The 18,938-nt window shown below is 44.8% G+C and overlaps 1 protein-coding gene across 1 annotated transcript in view; it reads left to right on the forward strand.

Annotated features, from left to right (window-relative positions):
* The first annotated feature begins 292 nt into the window (after window positions 1-292).
* UNC119 (unc-119 lipid binding chaperone) overlaps window positions 293-18,938 on the forward strand; it is a 98,529-nt gene continuing 79,883 nt past the window's right edge. The window contains exons 1-2 of the mRNA XM_075335265.1: window positions 293-388; window positions 550-754. Of these exons, the coding sequence (XP_075191380.1) occupies window positions 577-754 (178 nt within the window). The 5' untranslated portion in view covers window positions 293-388; window positions 550-576. The remainder of the gene's footprint in view (window positions 389-549; window positions 755-18,938) is intronic.

The following is an 18,938-nucleotide window of genomic DNA, read 5'->3' on the forward strand; positions in this document are numbered from 1 at the left end:
GCCCCCACAGGTGGGCTCACAGTCCCCCGCACAGTACATTGCCCCCACAGGTGGGCTCACAGCCCCCCGCACAGTACATTGGCCCCACAGGTGGGCTCACAGCCCCCCGCACAGTAGTGAGCCCGGGGTCGGCTCCTCGGTGACCGCCGCCTCTCAGGCTTCATGGCTCCAGGGCTCGGCATCATTATCTGCCTGTCATAACAGCTCCATTGTTCTTCCCCGTCAGCCAATCACAGGCCCCCATGTTATTACGGCCGTATAAATAACGCGCCCGCCGCCCCCCGTCTGTACGCCGCTCCCCCGGCCCCGCTCATCTCCCAGTTACTATGTTATTATCGGGGCTGCCCACTTCCGAAGCGGGCGGGCGCAGGCGTGTTTAGCGGCACAGGTGGGCGCCCGGCGACTCTCAGCCTGGGATGGTTTTTTTTTCTGTTTGATGTACAGTCTCCGGATTAGAAGTGGCTCGGGCGGGCAGGTCACTGGGATCCTCCTCCTCACTCCTGCGCTCTTGTCATCTCTCGCTCTCCGTGTCTTGCTTACTTCCTCCAGGCTTTCTGTCGGTTCTTTCCCCGGAGAATGAGCTCTTCCTCCCTGGGCACTGACACTCTCCCCGGCAGCAGAACGCAGGAGGGCAGCATGAAGGTGAAGCAGAGCGGCGGGCAGGTGGTGGCCGCGGGCGGCGCGGAGGAGCAGCTGCTCAGGAAGCCGCTCATCAGCCCGGAGGACGTGCTGCTGCTGCAGAAGATCACAGCCGGTCAGTGCGCCCGAGCAGCGGGCACCGGGGCCACCCCGGGCATGGGGGCATCTGACGGGGGAGGGTAATAACCCGGGGCCGGGGCATCTGCTGCCTCTGTCCGGTTGGCACCATTATAGGAGGGCTACATCGGGGCTGAGTCCCCCGGGCCCAGCTTTGCCTTCAATTCTTCCTCCACCCTCCAAGAGTTAGAACTTCTTCTTTACATTTTTCTTTTTTTTTTTTTGCTCCGTGCACTTTAAGGGGTTTTGTTGAAACTTGCTGTATATTATTTATTTCCTTATGGGGACCGTGCAACTTTATAGTTCACTGCTAGGGATTCTGCCATTGCTTTTTGGTTGTTTTGTTTTTTTGTCTTTACTGTATGGGGTAAATTAATAATCACACATTGTGATGGCTATGCTGATGATCTGCTGACTTCTTATCCTGGAAAGGAAAGGGGCTAGATAGGTGAACTATGGGGTCTTTGGTAGGGAGGGGGCTTGATGGGCGCACAGACTTGGCAGACTATGGGGTCTTCAGTAGAATCTGAGCTGCCCCAGCAATGTCATAGGAGCCCACTTCCATCCTTGAAATGCCACAGTTAAGAGCAGCATCCAAGGGATTAAACTGATTTCATGGCAGCAGGTAGACTCCTGCGCCTGCTGTACCGCACAGCCTGCGCCTGCTGTCTGCAGTGAGCCAGAGCCATACATGCAGTGTGCACAGGGCCCTTGGCATTACATAGACCGGTTACTTTTGCACTATATGGCAGTATTTTGGGCACAGTCTATGGTGCTGCTTCCTGTACAGTGATATACTAACAATGGCCGAATTATGGTAACTTCGTCCAGGGGCAAATCTCTATAGTTGTCTCTAGATCTTGTCTGCTCTGTAGCTGGAATCTTATACATTTATACTTTGAAACTCTTTAAATATTTATCTTATCGTGTGGGTTTTTTTTTTCCCTATTAATGAGGGGGGCTAAAATTTAATATACCCATTTCATATTTTAACTTTATAATATTTTAACTTTTTTTTTTTTTTTTTTTCTCGTTGAAATCATGGTGCCAGCACGTGTTGTGTGTGTGTGTGTGTGGTTTTTTTTTTTTTTTTTTTTTTATATAAGAGCCAGGGCCAGAACTAGAAATTGTTCTTGAGGACCAAAGGGACGGGAGCGTAGATCCAAACTGCCAGCCCTATATCACCCATCCACCATCTGTTGGGGGCAATTGAGAGGTCTCTATACACATTAGATGGCCTGCTGATATCTGCAGGTCCTAAAGCCTAGGTCACACGTAGCGATGCAGCAGCGATCACGACGACTATCTGATCTTATCAGGATCGTTGCTGCGTTGTTAACATGGTCACTGGTGAGCTGTCAAACAGGCAGATCTCACCAGCGACCAGCCAGCAGCGATGCGTGGAAGCGATGCTGCTCTTGGTAACTAAGGCAAATATCGGGTAACCAAGCAACGTGCTTGGCTTGGTTACCCGATATTTACCTTGGTTACCAGCGCACACCGCTTAGCGCTAGCTCCCTGCACTCATAGCCAGAGTACACATCGGGTTAATAAGCAAACCGCTTTGCTTATAGTTACCCGATGAGTACCTTGGCTACGTGTGCAGGGAGCCGGCTTCAAGAAGATGCGGACGCTGGTAACGAAGGTAAATATGGGGTAACCAAGCCTTTACTTGGTTACCCGATATTTACCTTGGTTACCAGCGTCCGCAGAAGCCGGCTCCCTGCTCACTGCACATTTAGTTGTTGCTCTGTCGCTGTCACACACAGCGATGTGCGCTTCACAGCGGGAGAGCAACAACTAAAAAATGGTCCAGGACATTCAGCAACAACCAGCGACCTCACAGCAGGGGCCAGGTTGTTGCTGGATGTCACACACAGCAACATCGCTAGCAAGGTCGCTGCTAAGTCACAGAAAATGGTGACTTAGCAGCGATGTTGTCATCGCTGTGTGCGACATGACCTTAACAAGAGATGTGCACAGCTGGCACCCGAGACCACAGGGTTACCCTCTTATTGCTCAGCTTCCTAGATGTAGGCAACCTGAGGGCAGGAGGGTTATCTGCAGTCCGACTGCTGAGTGGCGTTTGTCTTAAAGGGAATATCGCACCAGATTTTTATCTAATCTGAGAGCAGCATAATTTAGGGGCAGAGATTCTGATTCCAGCAATGTGTCACTTACTAGGCTGCTTAGTATACTTTTGATAATCTACTGATTAATCTGTGATTTTATCATTAGAGGACTACTTGGCATGCTGCAGGTAGTCCAGCATATTCATGAGCTCTGTATAACTGCTACCGTAGATAGAGAAAACATTGTTTTGTTTTTTTTTTGTTTGCTGTTATTTTGATTAAAACAAACAGCTCAGTAAGTGACACATCGCCGGAATTAGGGTTGTTTCACACATCCGGCACACTCCAGTACAGTGCAATACAATGGCATTGCGGCAACCTCCGGTCACATGCTGTCATGTGACCGGAGCTTGCTGCAATGCCATTGTACAGTATTACACTGTACTGGAGTGTGCCGAAATGGCAGATGTGTGAAACCACCCTTAGGGTCTCTGTCTCTACATTATGCTGCTCTCAGGATGGGGGAACCAAACCTGGTGACAGATTCCCTTTAAGTCTGGAATATATAGAATCCAAGCCACAGGTGTGTGTGTGTGTGTGTGTGTGTGTGTGTGTGTGTGTGTTTCGTAATCTTCCAAAGCTCTGTAAGACAGGAGCTAACTGATGACGTCATTTGTGTTGAGCGTTATGCTGTTAGCGAGTACTGTCCGGTATTCTCATATACGTTATGAGTAGCGGGCGCAGTCTAAGTCAATGGGAAATACTTGCTAAGTAGCGAGTAACCCGAAAGCCGTACTATTCGCTCCTCGCACTAATAGTACGGCTTTCGGATTACTCGCTACTTGGCGAGTATTTCCCATTGACTTACACTGCGCCCGTTACTCGTAACGTATATGCGAGTAGCGAACAGTACTCGTTAAAGCATAGTGAGTACGAATAGTTAGGTACTCACTCAACACTACATGTCACGTCTCGGACAAGCCACACAACCAAAAACTGTTGTACAACTTGTCTGTGATCACTTTTGAGTATATATATATATATATATATATATATATATATATATATATAATTTTTTTCATTCGTGAGGGAGCCGTTTGGGACATGACAACTAGCGACAGATGATCAAAAACTTTTTGGGATATTTTAAACTGTGTTGCTGTTGTAGAATGTCACTATACTTTGCAACGCACCATAATCTGAATGCCGTGTGGCAGGTCGCTGTGTAGCCTGGAGGGATCTGTTTATCAGTAAAGTATATGCATTACAATGCTTAGGCTAGGTTCACATTTCCGTTGTTTTAAATCCATCAGGTCCGTCAGCAACGGATCAGTCGTTTTTTAGATGTCAACTGATGCAACGGATGTGATTTTCACAGGATTCTGGCCACAGGAATCCTGTGAAAAAGTTAATCCGTTGCGTCCGTTACATCTGCTGTGCGTCCGTTTTTTGACGGATCAGTCATGATCAGTTTGTGTTTGGGACAGCCCAGTGGGTGTGGCAAACATGCGCTGGATTCCGTCGTAAGACTGATTATGACTGAATCCAGCACTATAGACATACATTACAAGCTTGACGGATGGCGACTGATTCCTGCGCGGTGCGTTAATTTTGACGGCCCGAAAAACGTTACATTCTGCGTTGCTCCCGCCCGGCGGTCAGTCAAAAAACGACTGACCGCGACACAGCGGATGCAACGCCAAGGTCATCAGGTCGCAATCCGCCACTAATACACTTGTATGGGACACAACGGAATCCGCTAAACGGATTGTGTTGTATACCATAGCCGTGGATTGTGACTGATACATTTTAACGGAAATGTGAACCTAGCCTTACTCTTCACTGCAGTTTCCAGTGCCACTCTGTCCTCTCCTCCATCATGTACTTAACTAGCTTGCAAAGTGTCTTCTGTGTGTACCATAATTCATTTTCTGAAGGCAAGTCTGAGATTCAGAATAAGGCTCTCATAGATTTACATTAAAGGATACCTGACAGCTTATACATGCTGTCCAATGCCAGGAATGTTTGACTCTGAATCGCTGCGGTATTTCTGGGACGAACACACTTTAATAGCTGCTAGGGACCAAGCTGCGCTATTGACTAGTCATACAGGCGGGTCCTCGGCATCTTCTCCCTGCCAGTGACTGACAAGCCTATGCCTGCATGCACGCATTGGTGGGAAGGGACCCGCCTGTACAACTCGTCTACAGTACTACTTGGTCCCCGGTGGTTTTTAAAATGTTAGTTCTTCTCTGAAACCCTGTCGTGTTCCAGAGTCAGACATACCTGTCTGTGATAATACAGCTGGTGCCTGATACATGCGGCCCACGGTTATCAGCTGTCAGGTTCCCTTTAAGAAAGGAAGCAATGTTTTCCTGTGTGAGCCGGCCAGGAAGAGCTGCGGTTATGTGATGGAGGGGGAGCGGAGCACCGCTGGAAACGGCAAATGATACTGAATGGGAAGTATATTAATGCATAGATATCTGATGGCTAACAAATAATGATGAAGAAAAAACTCTAGAGTAGAACTTTAAGTATGATGGAATCCACAATCTCTTAATGGCCTCTGCAACACTCCATCGATTAAGACTTCGTGGTAATGTAAAAATCGCATTATAGGCCGTAGCAGAGTTCTATCACTGGGTACACTTCCCATTTTAGTAAGGCGTCCCCATGGATGAGGCGGCAGCATCGATAACTTTTTAAACAAAATATTTCTATATTGTAAAGTGAAATATTTGGCTGCTGGACTGAAAGATTTCTCAGTTCTCTTTAGGACGGGACATGAATGTATGAGTATTAGGGATCCTCACTAACCAGAAAAATGAAGGAGCGACATAACTGGAATTGTGTTGGGGACATGGAGGTCTCTGACGTCTTAGGGCGCTTTCACACTTGCGTTGTGCGGCATCCGTTACAATGACGGATGCCTTACAAATAGTGTGATAATAAAGGCAACTGATTCCTGTGAAATAATGCGTTGCGTTAAGTTTTCTAGCCGAGAGAGACCCAATCATCACCGCGTACACGCAGGCACTACCGCCCCCATGATCACCACACACACACACACACACACACACACACACACACACACACACACACACACACACACACACACACACACACACACACACAGGCACTACCTCAGTGACGTTCCTGCTGACAGCGCGACTCCCTTCAGTTGCTGCGTGGAGCTGACAAAGAGCGGCGGTGTTCTACTTTCGCTCCTGTCAGCTTCATGTAGCCGAGCTGGATGCATCAGGACTTAGTGGCAGCTATGGGCTGCCATTAACACCTTATTACCTTGATTGCCACCGCACCAGGGCAATTCGGGATCAGCTGGGCAGAGTCCCCGGACTGTTGCATCTAATGAATGTGGCAATTCTGTGCGGCTGCTGACTGATATTTTTAGGCTGGGGGGCTCCCCATTCGTGGAGATTTCCCCCCCCCCCCCCCTCCATCCTGAGAATACCAGCCTTCAGCCGTGTGACTTTACCTTGGCTTGTATCAAAATTGTGTGTGGGAGGGGTGACCGGACCGCCTTTTTTTTTTTTTTTTTTTTTTTTTTTTTTTTTTTGTACTGCACGATATAGACCCGCCCACCGGCGGCTGGGATTGGTTGCAGTGAGACAGCTGTCACTCAGCGTGGGGTCGGGTCTGACTGCAACCAATCATAGGCACCAGTTGGAGGGGAAGGCAGTGAATACTAGATGGCATAATGAATGGCCGTCATTTACAAAAGCAGTTGAAGCCGCTAGAGGAGTGACAGCCGTGCAGTTCCGCGCTGGTGATCTATGAGTATGCGAGAGGGGGGAGAGAGACCAGGAGTGATTTTAAATAATTTAGATCGTTCTGCTGGACATGCTGAGCATGCACAGTGGACCGTGACTGGATCTGTCAGTGGATTCTGCCGCTTTGTCTATGGCGGCGGATTCCGCTGCGATACACTATCGTTAGACACCTTGGTGGATTCTAGTGGAATATGTCAAAATGCGTTATTTTAACGACCCCCAAAAACGCTACATGCAGCGTTCCCTCCGCCAGACGCTGTGTCCAAATAACAACGCAGCATAGTCCAGCGGATGCAGCACAGACACTTGCGTTACGGTGTCGATAGAAGTCTATGGATAATAGCACAATGCGTTAATGGACTGCGCTAGTCTCCATAGCGGCGGATTGCGCTGAACGCAGGTGTGAAAGCAGCCTTAGAAGTAGATTCCTCAGTGACTGTATTATATTCTGAGAATGACACGTCTTACGGTTCCTAGTTCTTTTTTGACACTTCTTTTCCAGATACTTTACCATTGATTTGGGCATTAACGTGCAGACTATTATTGTTTGTACTAATGGGGCCACTGATATGATCGTATAGTCGGTGCTCTGTGGTGTGTAATCTGCTGTATATTCCCTGCCAACATGTAATTGCTCAAAGTTTAATCTGCCCTTTTCACCTTGAGGCGTTGTACGGTGTTGGCTCTATTTTGCCCATACCTGGCATGTTGGTCCATAGCTGTCACTGTTCTGTAGCACAACCTGCCATTGTTGGGTTTTCTGTGTGCAAAGAAGCTTGGAAAACCCATCAGTAAAATCAGTTAGTGTCTTCTTCCATGTGGGCCTTTGTGCCTTGTGGGAGGGAGATTAAGGGATTACCCATGTTAATCTGGCTGAGGGTTCCCATACAGTGTCAGAGATGACAGATGAGATAAAGGATTTTCTGTTTATACAACAAGCCCCATATGGTTAATTTAGGATCCACGTGTCAGCTAAAGGAGGGACAAATGTATCAGAGGGGAGACAGACAATCGTTACCTAAGTCTTCACTGTCAAATCTAATGCTCATACTATGAAAACTTTTCCTGTTTTTTTTTTTCTTTTTTTTTTTTTTTCCCTCTAATCCTTTCCCTCTTTTTTAATGGTTATTTATTTTATTCCAGTTGGCTACTACTTTAAAAAGAAAGTTGTCAGTTGTCGGTGGGAGGTGCTGGTGACCTGCATTGTGTTGGTGGGTGTCGTCTACCGGTCACCATGGCAGATCACTTTAAGGCCAAGTGCGCACGTTGCGTTTTTTTTCATGCGTCTCCGCAGCGTTTTGAACTGCAGCGTTTTAATGCAAAAAATGCATGCGTTTTGATTTCCAAGCAAAGTCTATGGGAAATAGGTATATTGTGTGCGAAAATGAAAGCGAAACTGTGGGTGTTTGACTTTTTTTTTTTTTTTCTCTGTGAAAAGAAGCAACATGTCAATTGTTTTGGTAACATTGAAGTCAATGAGAAATATCAAAACGCCTCCTAAAACAGATTCCTAGTGTTTTACACAGGTGAAATATATATCTTTGTACCGTGTTAGCCAGTAGAGATTAAAAATTGTTTAAAAGAACTGAAGTCCTCAGTGGTTGATACCTTTTTAATGGCTAACTGAAAAGATGGTAATAATAGCAGCTTTCCAGACTACTCAGGTCTCCATCAGGCTCAATATAACACAAAATCTGAAGAGTCACATATTTATACACAACAGGACATGGTGCATTAAAAAAAAAAAAAAATCTGCTTCACTTTTTTTTTTTTTTTATTTTTATTTTTTTTACTGCACTATGTCCTGTTGTGTATAAATATGTGACTCTTCAGATTTTGTTATACCATGCCTGAAGAAGAGATCTGAATAGTCTGGAAAGCTGCTATTATTACCATCTTTTCAGTTAGCCATTAAAAGGTATCAACCACTGAGGACTCTGTTCTTAAACTTTTTTTTTTTTTTTTAGCATTTTACATGCATTTTTGGTGCAAAACTCATGCTTTTTTTTTTTTTGTCAAAATCAAAGCATGCGTTTTTGGTATGATAGTTAGGTCCTAACGTTTCCTTTTGCCCTCACATCCAGCCCAACTTAAAAAAAAAAAAAAAAAAAAAAAAAAAAAATCAAATTTTAAATTTATTTTTAACATTAATATTAAATCTCTAATCATTTTCGGAATATCATTATACTGTTTGATTTAAAGGTTTTTTTTTTTTTTTTTACCCACTTTTTTCCTAGTGTTTGAATGTTCAAACTTTATTTAGTAGTGTCTTTGTATTGAAAATGCATCCCATTTTAAGCACTGAAAATGCATGTCAAACACAAGAAAAACGCATGCGTATTTCCTGTGTTTATGTGGTCAAAACCAAATTTGACTGACAAATTCTGCCAGAGGATGCGTTAATTTCTGCAAGTTACTGAACGCAACGTGCGCACATAGCCTAATAGCGACGCATTTGGGTTTTAAGTGATCAGACTTTTGGTTTATTGCCCCTGATCACTCTTTTTTAATATTTTTGTTAAAAATATTTGCTGTCAGAATATATAATTTTTTTTTTTTTTTTTAAATTTTTTTTTATTTATTTATTTTCCGCAGAAATCAGTTGACAAAGTTGTGTTTTCAGAACTTTTCTGCCCATGGATCTTTGCAGGATCTGTTTTAAACTGTTGATTATAGAACATGTATTCGGCCTTTCAGATTTAGACAATTGTAAACAATGTTTGAGAGAGAAGTCCTTGACTACATGTACAAAGTTTGAGATCTTTGATTGTAGCCCAAAAGAGTGGATTTGTGTGTTTTGGTTTTTTTTTTTTTTCCTTGCAGATTTGCTGCTGAAAATCTGCAGCATGTCAATTGTTAGTTCATGTATCTTATATTTTTTTTTTTATTTTTTTTTTTTATTTTGTTCCCCCACCTATTGACTTTAAAGGGAACTTGTCACCAGATTTGGCGACTATAAGGCCAGCTTCTCACTTGCGATTTTTCTCGCAGTAGTGCAATGCGAGAAATTTTTTTTTTTTTTTTTTGCGCGAGTCTCTCCAATGCAACGCTATAGGAGCGGGTAAATAAACGGATGTCACACGGACCGGCACTCACACCATCCTAGTGACATTCGTTTTTCTAAATACATTTATCGCATGTTTCACAAAACACTGGAAATGAATGAGGTCTCAAAATGTCGGCCAATCTTTACCTCTGTCAGTCAGTCTCTCCCTCTCGGTCTCTATTCTCTCTCGCTCGCTCGGTCTCTCTCTGTCCATGTCGGTCTATCCCTTCCCCCCCCCCCCCCCCCCCTCCTCTCTCTCATACTCACCGATGCTCCAGCGGCTTCTCTTTTGAAAAAGCCGGCCGCTCATTATTCAATCTTGTATTCCCTGATTTACCCGCCCACCGGCGCCTATGATTGGTTGCAGTCAGACACGCCCCCACGATGAGTGACAGTCTCACTGCAACCAATCACAGCTGCCGGTGGGTCTATATCATGCAGTAAAATAAATAAAAAATTAAAAAAACGTGTGGTTTTTTTTTCCCCCCCCCCAATTTTAATACCAGCCAGGGTAAAGCCACACGGCTAAAGGCTAGTATTGTCAACCACCCTAACAATATCAGCCAGCAGCCGCCCGGAATAGCCGCATCCATTAGATGCGACAGTCCTGGTACTGTACCCGGCCATCCCGAATTGCCCTGATGCGGTGGCAATCGAGGTAATAAGGAGTTAACGACAGCAACCAATAGCTGCCACTAAGTCCTAGATTAATCATGGCAGGCGTCTCCCCGAGATACCTTCCATGATTAACCTGTAAGTTTAAGAAAATAAATTTTTTTGGTGTATGTCTTCATTTGAAATAAATAACTAACAAAAAAAACAACAACCCTCTTTCACCACTTTATTCAAGTCCCCAAATACCCTTCAATCTCCGAAGTAATCCACAGAGGTCCCTCGACGCTGTCAGCTCTGCTACATCAGAAGCTGACAGAGCGCGGTCACAGACCACGACCGCTCTGTGAGCTCCCCGCAGCGACTGAAGTGAGTCGTGCTATCAGCGATGACATCACTCAGGTCACCAGCGGCCACAGATCTCAGCGGGAGGACTTCAGCTGTGGCTGCGGGTAACCTCAGTGACGGCACCGCAGATCACTGCGGTCACTCAAGGACCTTCAGACCTTCACCGGTGACCGAAAATCAGGCCATGACACAGACAGAGCCGCGGGATGGAAATTAAGTCTGGTGAAGTTCATCTGACTTCATTCTGATCGTGTGGCTCTGTCTGTGTCTGCTGTCAGCGGCCATTCAGCTCTGCTACATGGCTCTGTGTGTGTCTGCTGTCAGCGGCCATGTAGCAGAGCTGAATGGCAGATGACATAGTAAAAACGGATCCCATACGCATCAAACACGCATTGCACACGGACTGCAATCATGAGAAAAATCGCAGTGCAGTTGCATTGCACACTGATCATAAAGTGAACTGAAATTGTCCGACTTTTTATCATGCAACTCGGACCGATTTAAGGCTATGTCCGCACGTTGCGTCGGAGTACCTGCAGTTTATTCTGCACGTTTTCCTTCCCTTGGTTTTTGACCAAATGGCTTTTGACCATTTTTTAGCGCTAAAAACGCATGCGTTTTTACCGCGTTTTTAGTGCGTTTTTAGCGCTTTTTACCTGCGTTTTCACCTGCGTTTCTGCAGATGCGTTTTTGAGATCAAGACACTGAGAAATAAAGTTGAATTAGTCAAAAAGAATGAAAAAAGAGAAAAAAAGTGTAAAATAAACTTTTAATAAAATTATATGGGAAATTATCAATTTTAATGTAATAATAGTGGTTATGCACATTTTAACAGAAAAATAGCTAAAGTTTATTATTTTTTAACATTTAAATTTTCGGTTATTGTGTGTGTGTGTAAAGGAACATTAGAACCCATTACTTTTTGGCCAGAAAAGCATGCGTTTTTGGAGCCAAAAACGCAGTTGAAAAGCAGGTAAAAAGCATGAAAAACGCAGGAATTGTGATTTTGGTTGCTTTTTGCCATTTCTCATTGACTCCAATGTTAAGGAAACGCTGCAGAAATGGCAAAAACAACTGACATGCTGCTTCTTTTTCAGCATGGTTTTTGACCACAAATATGCAAATTAAACGCTGCAGAAAAAAAAGCAAAGTGCAGACAGGATTTCTGCTTTTCCCATAGACTTTGCTGGAAAACAAAAACGCATGCCTTTTTGCCCAAAAACGCTGCTGCCAAAAACGCTGCAGAAACGCGGGAAAAAACGCAACGTGCGAACATAGCCTAACACTCATAAGTGTGTTTCCAGCCTAAGCTGCGGCTACTGAGCTTCTTATATACAGCAATCTAACATGCTGTATATAAGAGCCCAGGCCGCTATGTAGAACGTGAACATCACTTTATAATACTCACTTGAGGGGCGGTGCGGTGCAGACTGGTCAGATGGGTGTCTCCGTTCTCCGGGTCTAGCACCTCCTTTCGGCCATCTTTGTCCTGCGCAGGGCAGGTCAAAGTATTGTAGTGCACCTGTGCAGGACCTCAATGCATGCTAGTGTGCATCACGTAGGACTCGTCATGCTCTCAGGCTTCAGAAGGAGAGCAAAGATGGTTGAAAGAGGGGGTGCTGGACCCGGAGAACGGAGACACCCATCTGACCAGTCTGCACTACACCACCTGTTAGGTGAGTATTATAAAGTAATTTTCACGTTCTACACAGCGGCCTGGGCTCTTATATACAGCATGTTTGGAATGCTGTATATAAGAGCCCACTGGTGGTGGCTGTAGCTTTTAGGGGACAAATCTGGGGACAGGTTCCCTTTAAGAAAAATGCTTGGCATAAAAAAAAACCATAATTTATCTTTTTTTTTTTTTTCTGCCAGAAGGTACTGATTTGATGCGGAAAATTTCTGCACCGTGTGCACAGAGCCTAAGGTAGGATGTCTCGCTGCCATGCATTTGGGGCAGCCATATATTTGCTAGTTACTTAGTGCTTCTTTTGTAGTGTACAAGGAAGCTTTTTGCTGTCTCCATCCTGCTCTGATCTATGTGGTCTTGTACATTGGGGCTTTTACCTAACCATCTTGTTTCCTGTCTTTTTAGTGTTCTCATCGTACTCCTGTTTCTGTTCCTCCTGTACGTCACCGTTTTATAACCAGGAAACATTAACATTTTTATGCTTCCAGCTTCTGGAGATATAGATACGATATGAGTTTTGTGCTGAAGTCGCATTAGAGGGGATATCCAGGCTGAGAAGAAAAGTCTATATGAACATTGACAGAAGTGGAGATGTTGCATTGACACATGGCTGCACCTATGGTAATTGCATACTTGCTGTCACTTGACTGTCCACTCGCAAGGAGTACAGTGTGCACATCACACACGGAGACCACTCGCAAGGAGTACAGTGTGCACATCACACACGGAGACCACTCGCAAGGAGTACAGTGTGCACATCACACACGGAGACCATTCTCCAGTCAGTCACTGCAGACTTTTCTTCTCAGCCCGGGAATTTTTTTTTTAGGCCATACAAGACAAAAAACAAAAAAAAAAACCAAAAACATGAAAAACACTACTTTTCTTGGGGCACACTTAAACCTGTGTTCTTGGTACAAGTTGGTGTAAGATGCACCTGATATACAGAGGCCTGTGAGTGCTAATAAATTAGGCACAATAAATGCTGTACACGGGCCAGAAATGGAAACCTGTGTCAGCCACAACTGGATAGATTTACACCATAGTTTAATTCACTTTCTGGTGTCGGCTATAAAAAAAAAAAAATAATTAGTTGGGCTGGGCATGTCCCTGCCCCCCTCTGCCATGCTGCACTCATTCTTAAAGGGGGGTTCACTACTCTGCAATAGTGGCCACATCTCTGTAAAGCTGCTTTCACACATCCGGTTTTTGCAGTGCGGCTCAATCCGGCTCAAAAACCTATGCAGCGAAAAAACCGGGTCCGTTGCATAAGTTTTGCCATGCAGCCCGTCCGTTTTTTGACGGATGTGGCTTCATACTGAGCATGCGCAGTGCAAAAAAAAACGCATCCGGGCGCTGGATGCGTTTTTTTTCTGCAGGACGCTGCATGCGGCGTCCATAGGCTTGCATTGTAAATTGCGCTGGATCCGGCGCGATGCGTTTTTTTTTTCGCTGCACAAAAAAAAAAGTGCCAGGCAACGTTCCGTCCGGCCGCCGCATGGGCTAAGTATGCTGCATCCGGCAAAAACCGGACACAACACAAGCGGCACAATACGGCGCTTATGCAAGACTGTGCAGAAAAAAACTCAACCGGCAGCAAAAAAAAAGGTTGCGTTTTTTTCTGCAAAGCGCTGTATTGTGTCGTTCAGCAAAAAACAGATGTGTGAAAGTAGCCTAAAACTGATAGGCTTTTTCTAAATACCGTGCAACCTTGGATTACGAGCATAATTGGTTCCAGGAGTCTGCTCTTAAACAAAGTTACTCTTATATCAAAGCAAATTTTCCTGTAGGAAATTATTGAAACATAACCCAAAGATATTTACTGTATTTATACAAACTTATTACAGTAATACAAAATGCACTGTATTAATATTAAAATTATTACAGTACACTAATACAAAATACTGTACGGTAAAAAAATATATAAAACTGGATTTTAGCTTAAAATAGAATTGTTTGTGTGCGGGAGGTACAATACAAGCAATGTGCGGGACTGGATAGCAGAAAGTACAATACTGTATCCACAAATGCAAAATGATAGACATGTTATATAATGCTGTACTGTACATGGTATACGGAACTGAAAGTTACCTTCAGAGCGCGGTGAAAGGATGGAACTGGACGTGTGCACGGTATTTGCTCTTATTGCAAAGCATTGCTCTTAAACCAAGTTACAAATTTGGAAAAAGCTTTGCTTGTCTTGCAAAACGCTCTCAAACAAAGTTGCTCTTAATCCAAGGTTCCACTGTACCTCGTTCAGCTAATTCTGCTTCTGAGCGGTGCCCATGAAGTTACTTCCTGGGCTCCGGCACCTTTGAGATCTGGTGATGTCACGTCATCCAGTTGACCTCATGTCACTGAGCCCAGCTACAGTCTCTGTGAGTGACCGGGCTGTGGGCAGAGTTTCACTATTTGTCACAGCCCAGCATAGCTTCTGCTTGCAGCGCTCTGCAGGAAGTGTGTGTGTGTGTGTGTGTGTGTGTGTGTGTGTGTGTGTGTGTGTGTGAACTACTGTGACCTGTATCGTTCCTGCATCGATGGTAAGATCTGACTGTGTGACATCTTACCTGCGATCCCTATCAGGTCGCATCGTTTTCGGGATCGCTGGTAAGTCGTGTGTGTGTGTGTGTCTGTGACTGGGCCTAAACTGTCCCTGTATCTAGTAACATAGATAAAGAGATCTTTAGAAAAAGTATTTCTAAAGAACCTTTTATAGTATGGTAATGAGCACGGGGACTACTCGCAAGGGCATTGGTTCCTAGCTAATGAATGCGCAGCGTCAGAAGCATGGAAGATCTCACCTCTGCTGCCACCGTGCCCAACGCTGGATTTCGGCTCAGTGCGCATGATCCCTGGACTTCAATCATGCGCACTACGAAGCCAGGTGTACGCATCCCAGCTTCAAACTGGGTTAGTGTGCATAACCGGAAGTGCCAGGGATTTCTCATCATGCCCACTGACCCTATGGCCAGCGTTCTGAGGCAGTGCAATGGACACAGGTACGTGCATTACTGCCGATGATGACAATGAGCAGTGGCATTGAATAGCATGTTGGCACGCCCCTGTAAGCGTGCTAAGAGAGCGGAATGAGCACCGGAGCTAACACCCTTGCGACTAGTCACTGGCAACATTAGCATGTCATAGAAGATCTTTAGCGGTATTTCTAAAGATCTCTTTATGCTACTAGATACAGGGACGGTTAGGCAGGGATTAGCAGTATACCCCCAGAACTGCTCGTGGCTCTAGGTGCATGTTACATCTGATAGGTTCCCTTTAATGGAGTCAAACATGGAGAATGAGCAGAGGTTGTCCTAGTAGTGAACAACCCCTTAAATGATTTTTGAACTATTTGCTATGGCAACTGATTAGTTCACATTTATTAGCTGATTGAACGTTCCAAAATGGAGCTGAGGTGGTGCGGCTCCACACACTCTGTGCTAACTGAACGGTGCTGCAAGTACTTTCCTATTAATTTCTATAGGATAGCTTGCAGTGCCATTCAGGGCTAGTACAGTGTACGGAGCTGTGCCATATGGGAGTGCAGTGGCTCATTTAATTGACCAATCTGACTCCTGCACGTCTAATATGGAAAAACTATAATTTTTGGCAATGTAGTACACTTAAAGGGAATCTGTCACCAGGTTTTTGCAGATCCTGATTCCAGTGGTGTTTAGCTTAAAGGGCTGCTTAGTGTAGTTTTGATAAAAATCACTGTTTAATCAGCAGTAGATTATCATTAGAGGACTACTTGGCGTGCTGCAGGTAGTCCAGCATATTCATGAGCTCTGTATAACTGCTAGATTTGCAGCAGAGAAAACATTGATTTTATCAAAATGACAGCAAACAGCCCAGTAAGGGACACATCGCTGGAATCAGGGTTTCTGTCTACATTATACTGCTCTCAGATGAGGGAGCAAAAAACCTGGTGACATTCTCTTTAGGCCTCTGTCACACGTTTGTACCTCCGGTAAGTCTTTGGCAGTTTTATCACGTACCGGAGACACGTGAACCTATGTATTCCTAATAGTTTGGACACACTTACGTATTTTGGAACGGAATGTGTCTCCGTTCCGTACTTACGTGTGTTTCTCACGCCGACATGTCAGTTTTTCTCCGGCATCACGGGTGTCACACGGCCCGCACCCGTACCACATGGATGTAGTGTGGATGCGGTCCCGTGTGACACGCACCAGAGAAACACGTGTCATTATTTTAAAATAAAAAAGACACTCTCCTCCATAAGCCCAGCAGAATCTTCCGCTGCAAACAGATGCTGCCGACCGCCGCTCATTATGAGCGTGTTAAGGAGGTGGGCGTGATGTCATGGGCACTAATCTCCGCTCGGCCGGAAGCAGCAACAGCGGGGAGTGGGCGGGGCTGGAGCCGAAGATCAGTACCCTGGACAGCAGCGGGCCACGTGAGTATGCAAATTACCGGTTCTCCGTGTGTTATCGCGGATAGCACACAAAGAACAAACGTGGCCCGCACGTACTGGAGACACGTACTTGCCAAACGCAGCACGCAGGGCAAATACGTGTCTCGCGGCACGTGCGTGATTTTCATGTACATGTGACAGAGGCATTAAGTGTACTACATTGCAAAAAAGTTGTCATCAGGTTTTTTGCTCCCCCATCTGTAGAGGCAGAGACCCTGATTCCAATGATGTTTCCCTTAATGAGCTGTTTGTTGTCATTTTGATAAAATCAATGTTTTCTCTACTGCAGATCTCGCAGTTATACAGAGCTCATGAATATGCTGGACTACCTGGCAGCACGCCAAGTAGTCCTCTAATGATGATCTACTGCTGATTAAACAGTGATTTTATCAAAACTACACTAAGCAGCCCAGTAAGTGACACATCACTTGAATTAGGACCTCTGCCTCTGTTATACTGCTTTCTGATTAGGTGGCAAAAACCTGGTGACAGATTCCCTTTATTAAAAATGACTGCATTTTTAGGGTGCAAAGCTAATTTGCGTTGCTTATTTGATCATGATTTTTTTTTATTTATTTATTTCTTTAATGGGACTGTACACAAGCGTGTGGTTGTGTGGTTGTTGTGGTTGTTGTGTGTGTGTGTGTTTTTTTTTTTTTTTTTTAAAAAAAAAAAAGAAGCAAATCCTATTAATTTGCAGGTTAAAGGTCTGTGCGCACTGGTAAATTTGTGTTTCTCAAAAAAAAAATCCCCACCCGCGGGGAAAAAAGTACCCAAAATCCACATGTGGTTTTGGTGCAGTTTTTCCGCAGGTTGGACCAACCTGCGGTTTTTAACAATTTAATGGCAAAACCACAGGTACCTGCAGAAAGTGACATGCTCATTCTTTTTGCTGCAGAAATTCTGCAGCAAATCCTGTAGGGGGGGGGAACAAAAACGCAGTGTGTGCACACCATTCTGGATTTCTCATAGATTTTGCTGGGGAAGGACTGCAAAAGGGTTATGAACAAAAAACGCACCTTTTCTGCAGCAAAAACCGTGGCAAAAAAACCCGCAGTGTGCGCACAGGGCCTAAGGCTATGTGCGCACGTTGCGTAAATACAGCGCTGCGTTCAAGAAGTAACATGTCACTTCTTCCGTGCGCTTTGCCGGTAGCTTCTGCTCTGTCTATGGCAGGAGCTGCAGGCAGAGCGCATGGAATCGTGTTTTTTTTTTTTTTTTTTTTTTTTTTTTTTTTTTTTACGGACATTTTCTGCAGCGATTTGAAGCGCACGTGTGCTCTTCAGATCGCTGCAGGAATTTCTGCAGGACTAGTACGCAACGTGCGCACATAGCCTAATAGTGTTTGTATCCTGCTCGGGAAAAGAACTTTAGTCCTCCCGGCAGCGCCCCGGCTTTAGTCACGGGGGCAGTACTGGCGCATTCAGTCACCACTCTGCATAGAGATCGGCGTCTGTAACCGCGCCCCCCACACTGACTGACGGCCGGTCTGCATTAGAACCAGCTGTCAGTGCGGAGGTCAGTTACATCCGCTGCTCTTCATACAGAATGGTGCGCGAACCCGCAGCAGCGCTGCTCCCGTGACTAAAACCGGAGCACTGACGGGATAAGGTTCTTTTTCCCGGGCAGGATTCAAACGCTATTAACCTGCAGATAAACTCCATATCTGCAGGTTAATAGTGGTTTTATACTTGGCAGGTACTTTTCTAATATTATATCTGTATTTTTGCATAAATCTAGGTCAAAAAACTTTCTTAACTCCTTGTACGGAGCAGTTAAGGCCATGTTCACACTGTGCATTTTTGCTGCCTTTTTTTTAGTACTATTTTTTTTGCCTTCATTTTATGCAAATCCATGCTAATAAAACTTTGCTTTCACAGTCCCAGCAAAGACTGAGATTCCTGAAATCTCATGTGCGCACATACCGCTCCATATATTATTATTTATTTATTTATTTTTTTTTTTCTTTTTCTGATGGTCTCAACCACCTCAGTTTTTGAGAGAGGGAGAAAATATATATTATATATAAATTCTTTTCAACTGTTTTTGCAGCGTTTTTTTTCACCCATAAAAATTACTGAGCAACTGTAAAATCGCATATAAAAACTGCAGATTATTTCCTGGCAAATGATGAGGTTTTGCTGCAGCAAAAATACGCCCTGTGTGAATATGGCCTAAGGGGCCATTT

The sequence above is a fragment of the Anomaloglossus baeobatrachus genome, chromosome 2 (assembly GCF_048569485.1).
Source record: "Anomaloglossus baeobatrachus isolate aAnoBae1 chromosome 2, aAnoBae1.hap1, whole genome shotgun sequence".
Lineage (NCBI taxonomy): Eukaryota > Metazoa > Chordata > Amphibia > Anura > Aromobatidae > Anomaloglossus > Anomaloglossus baeobatrachus.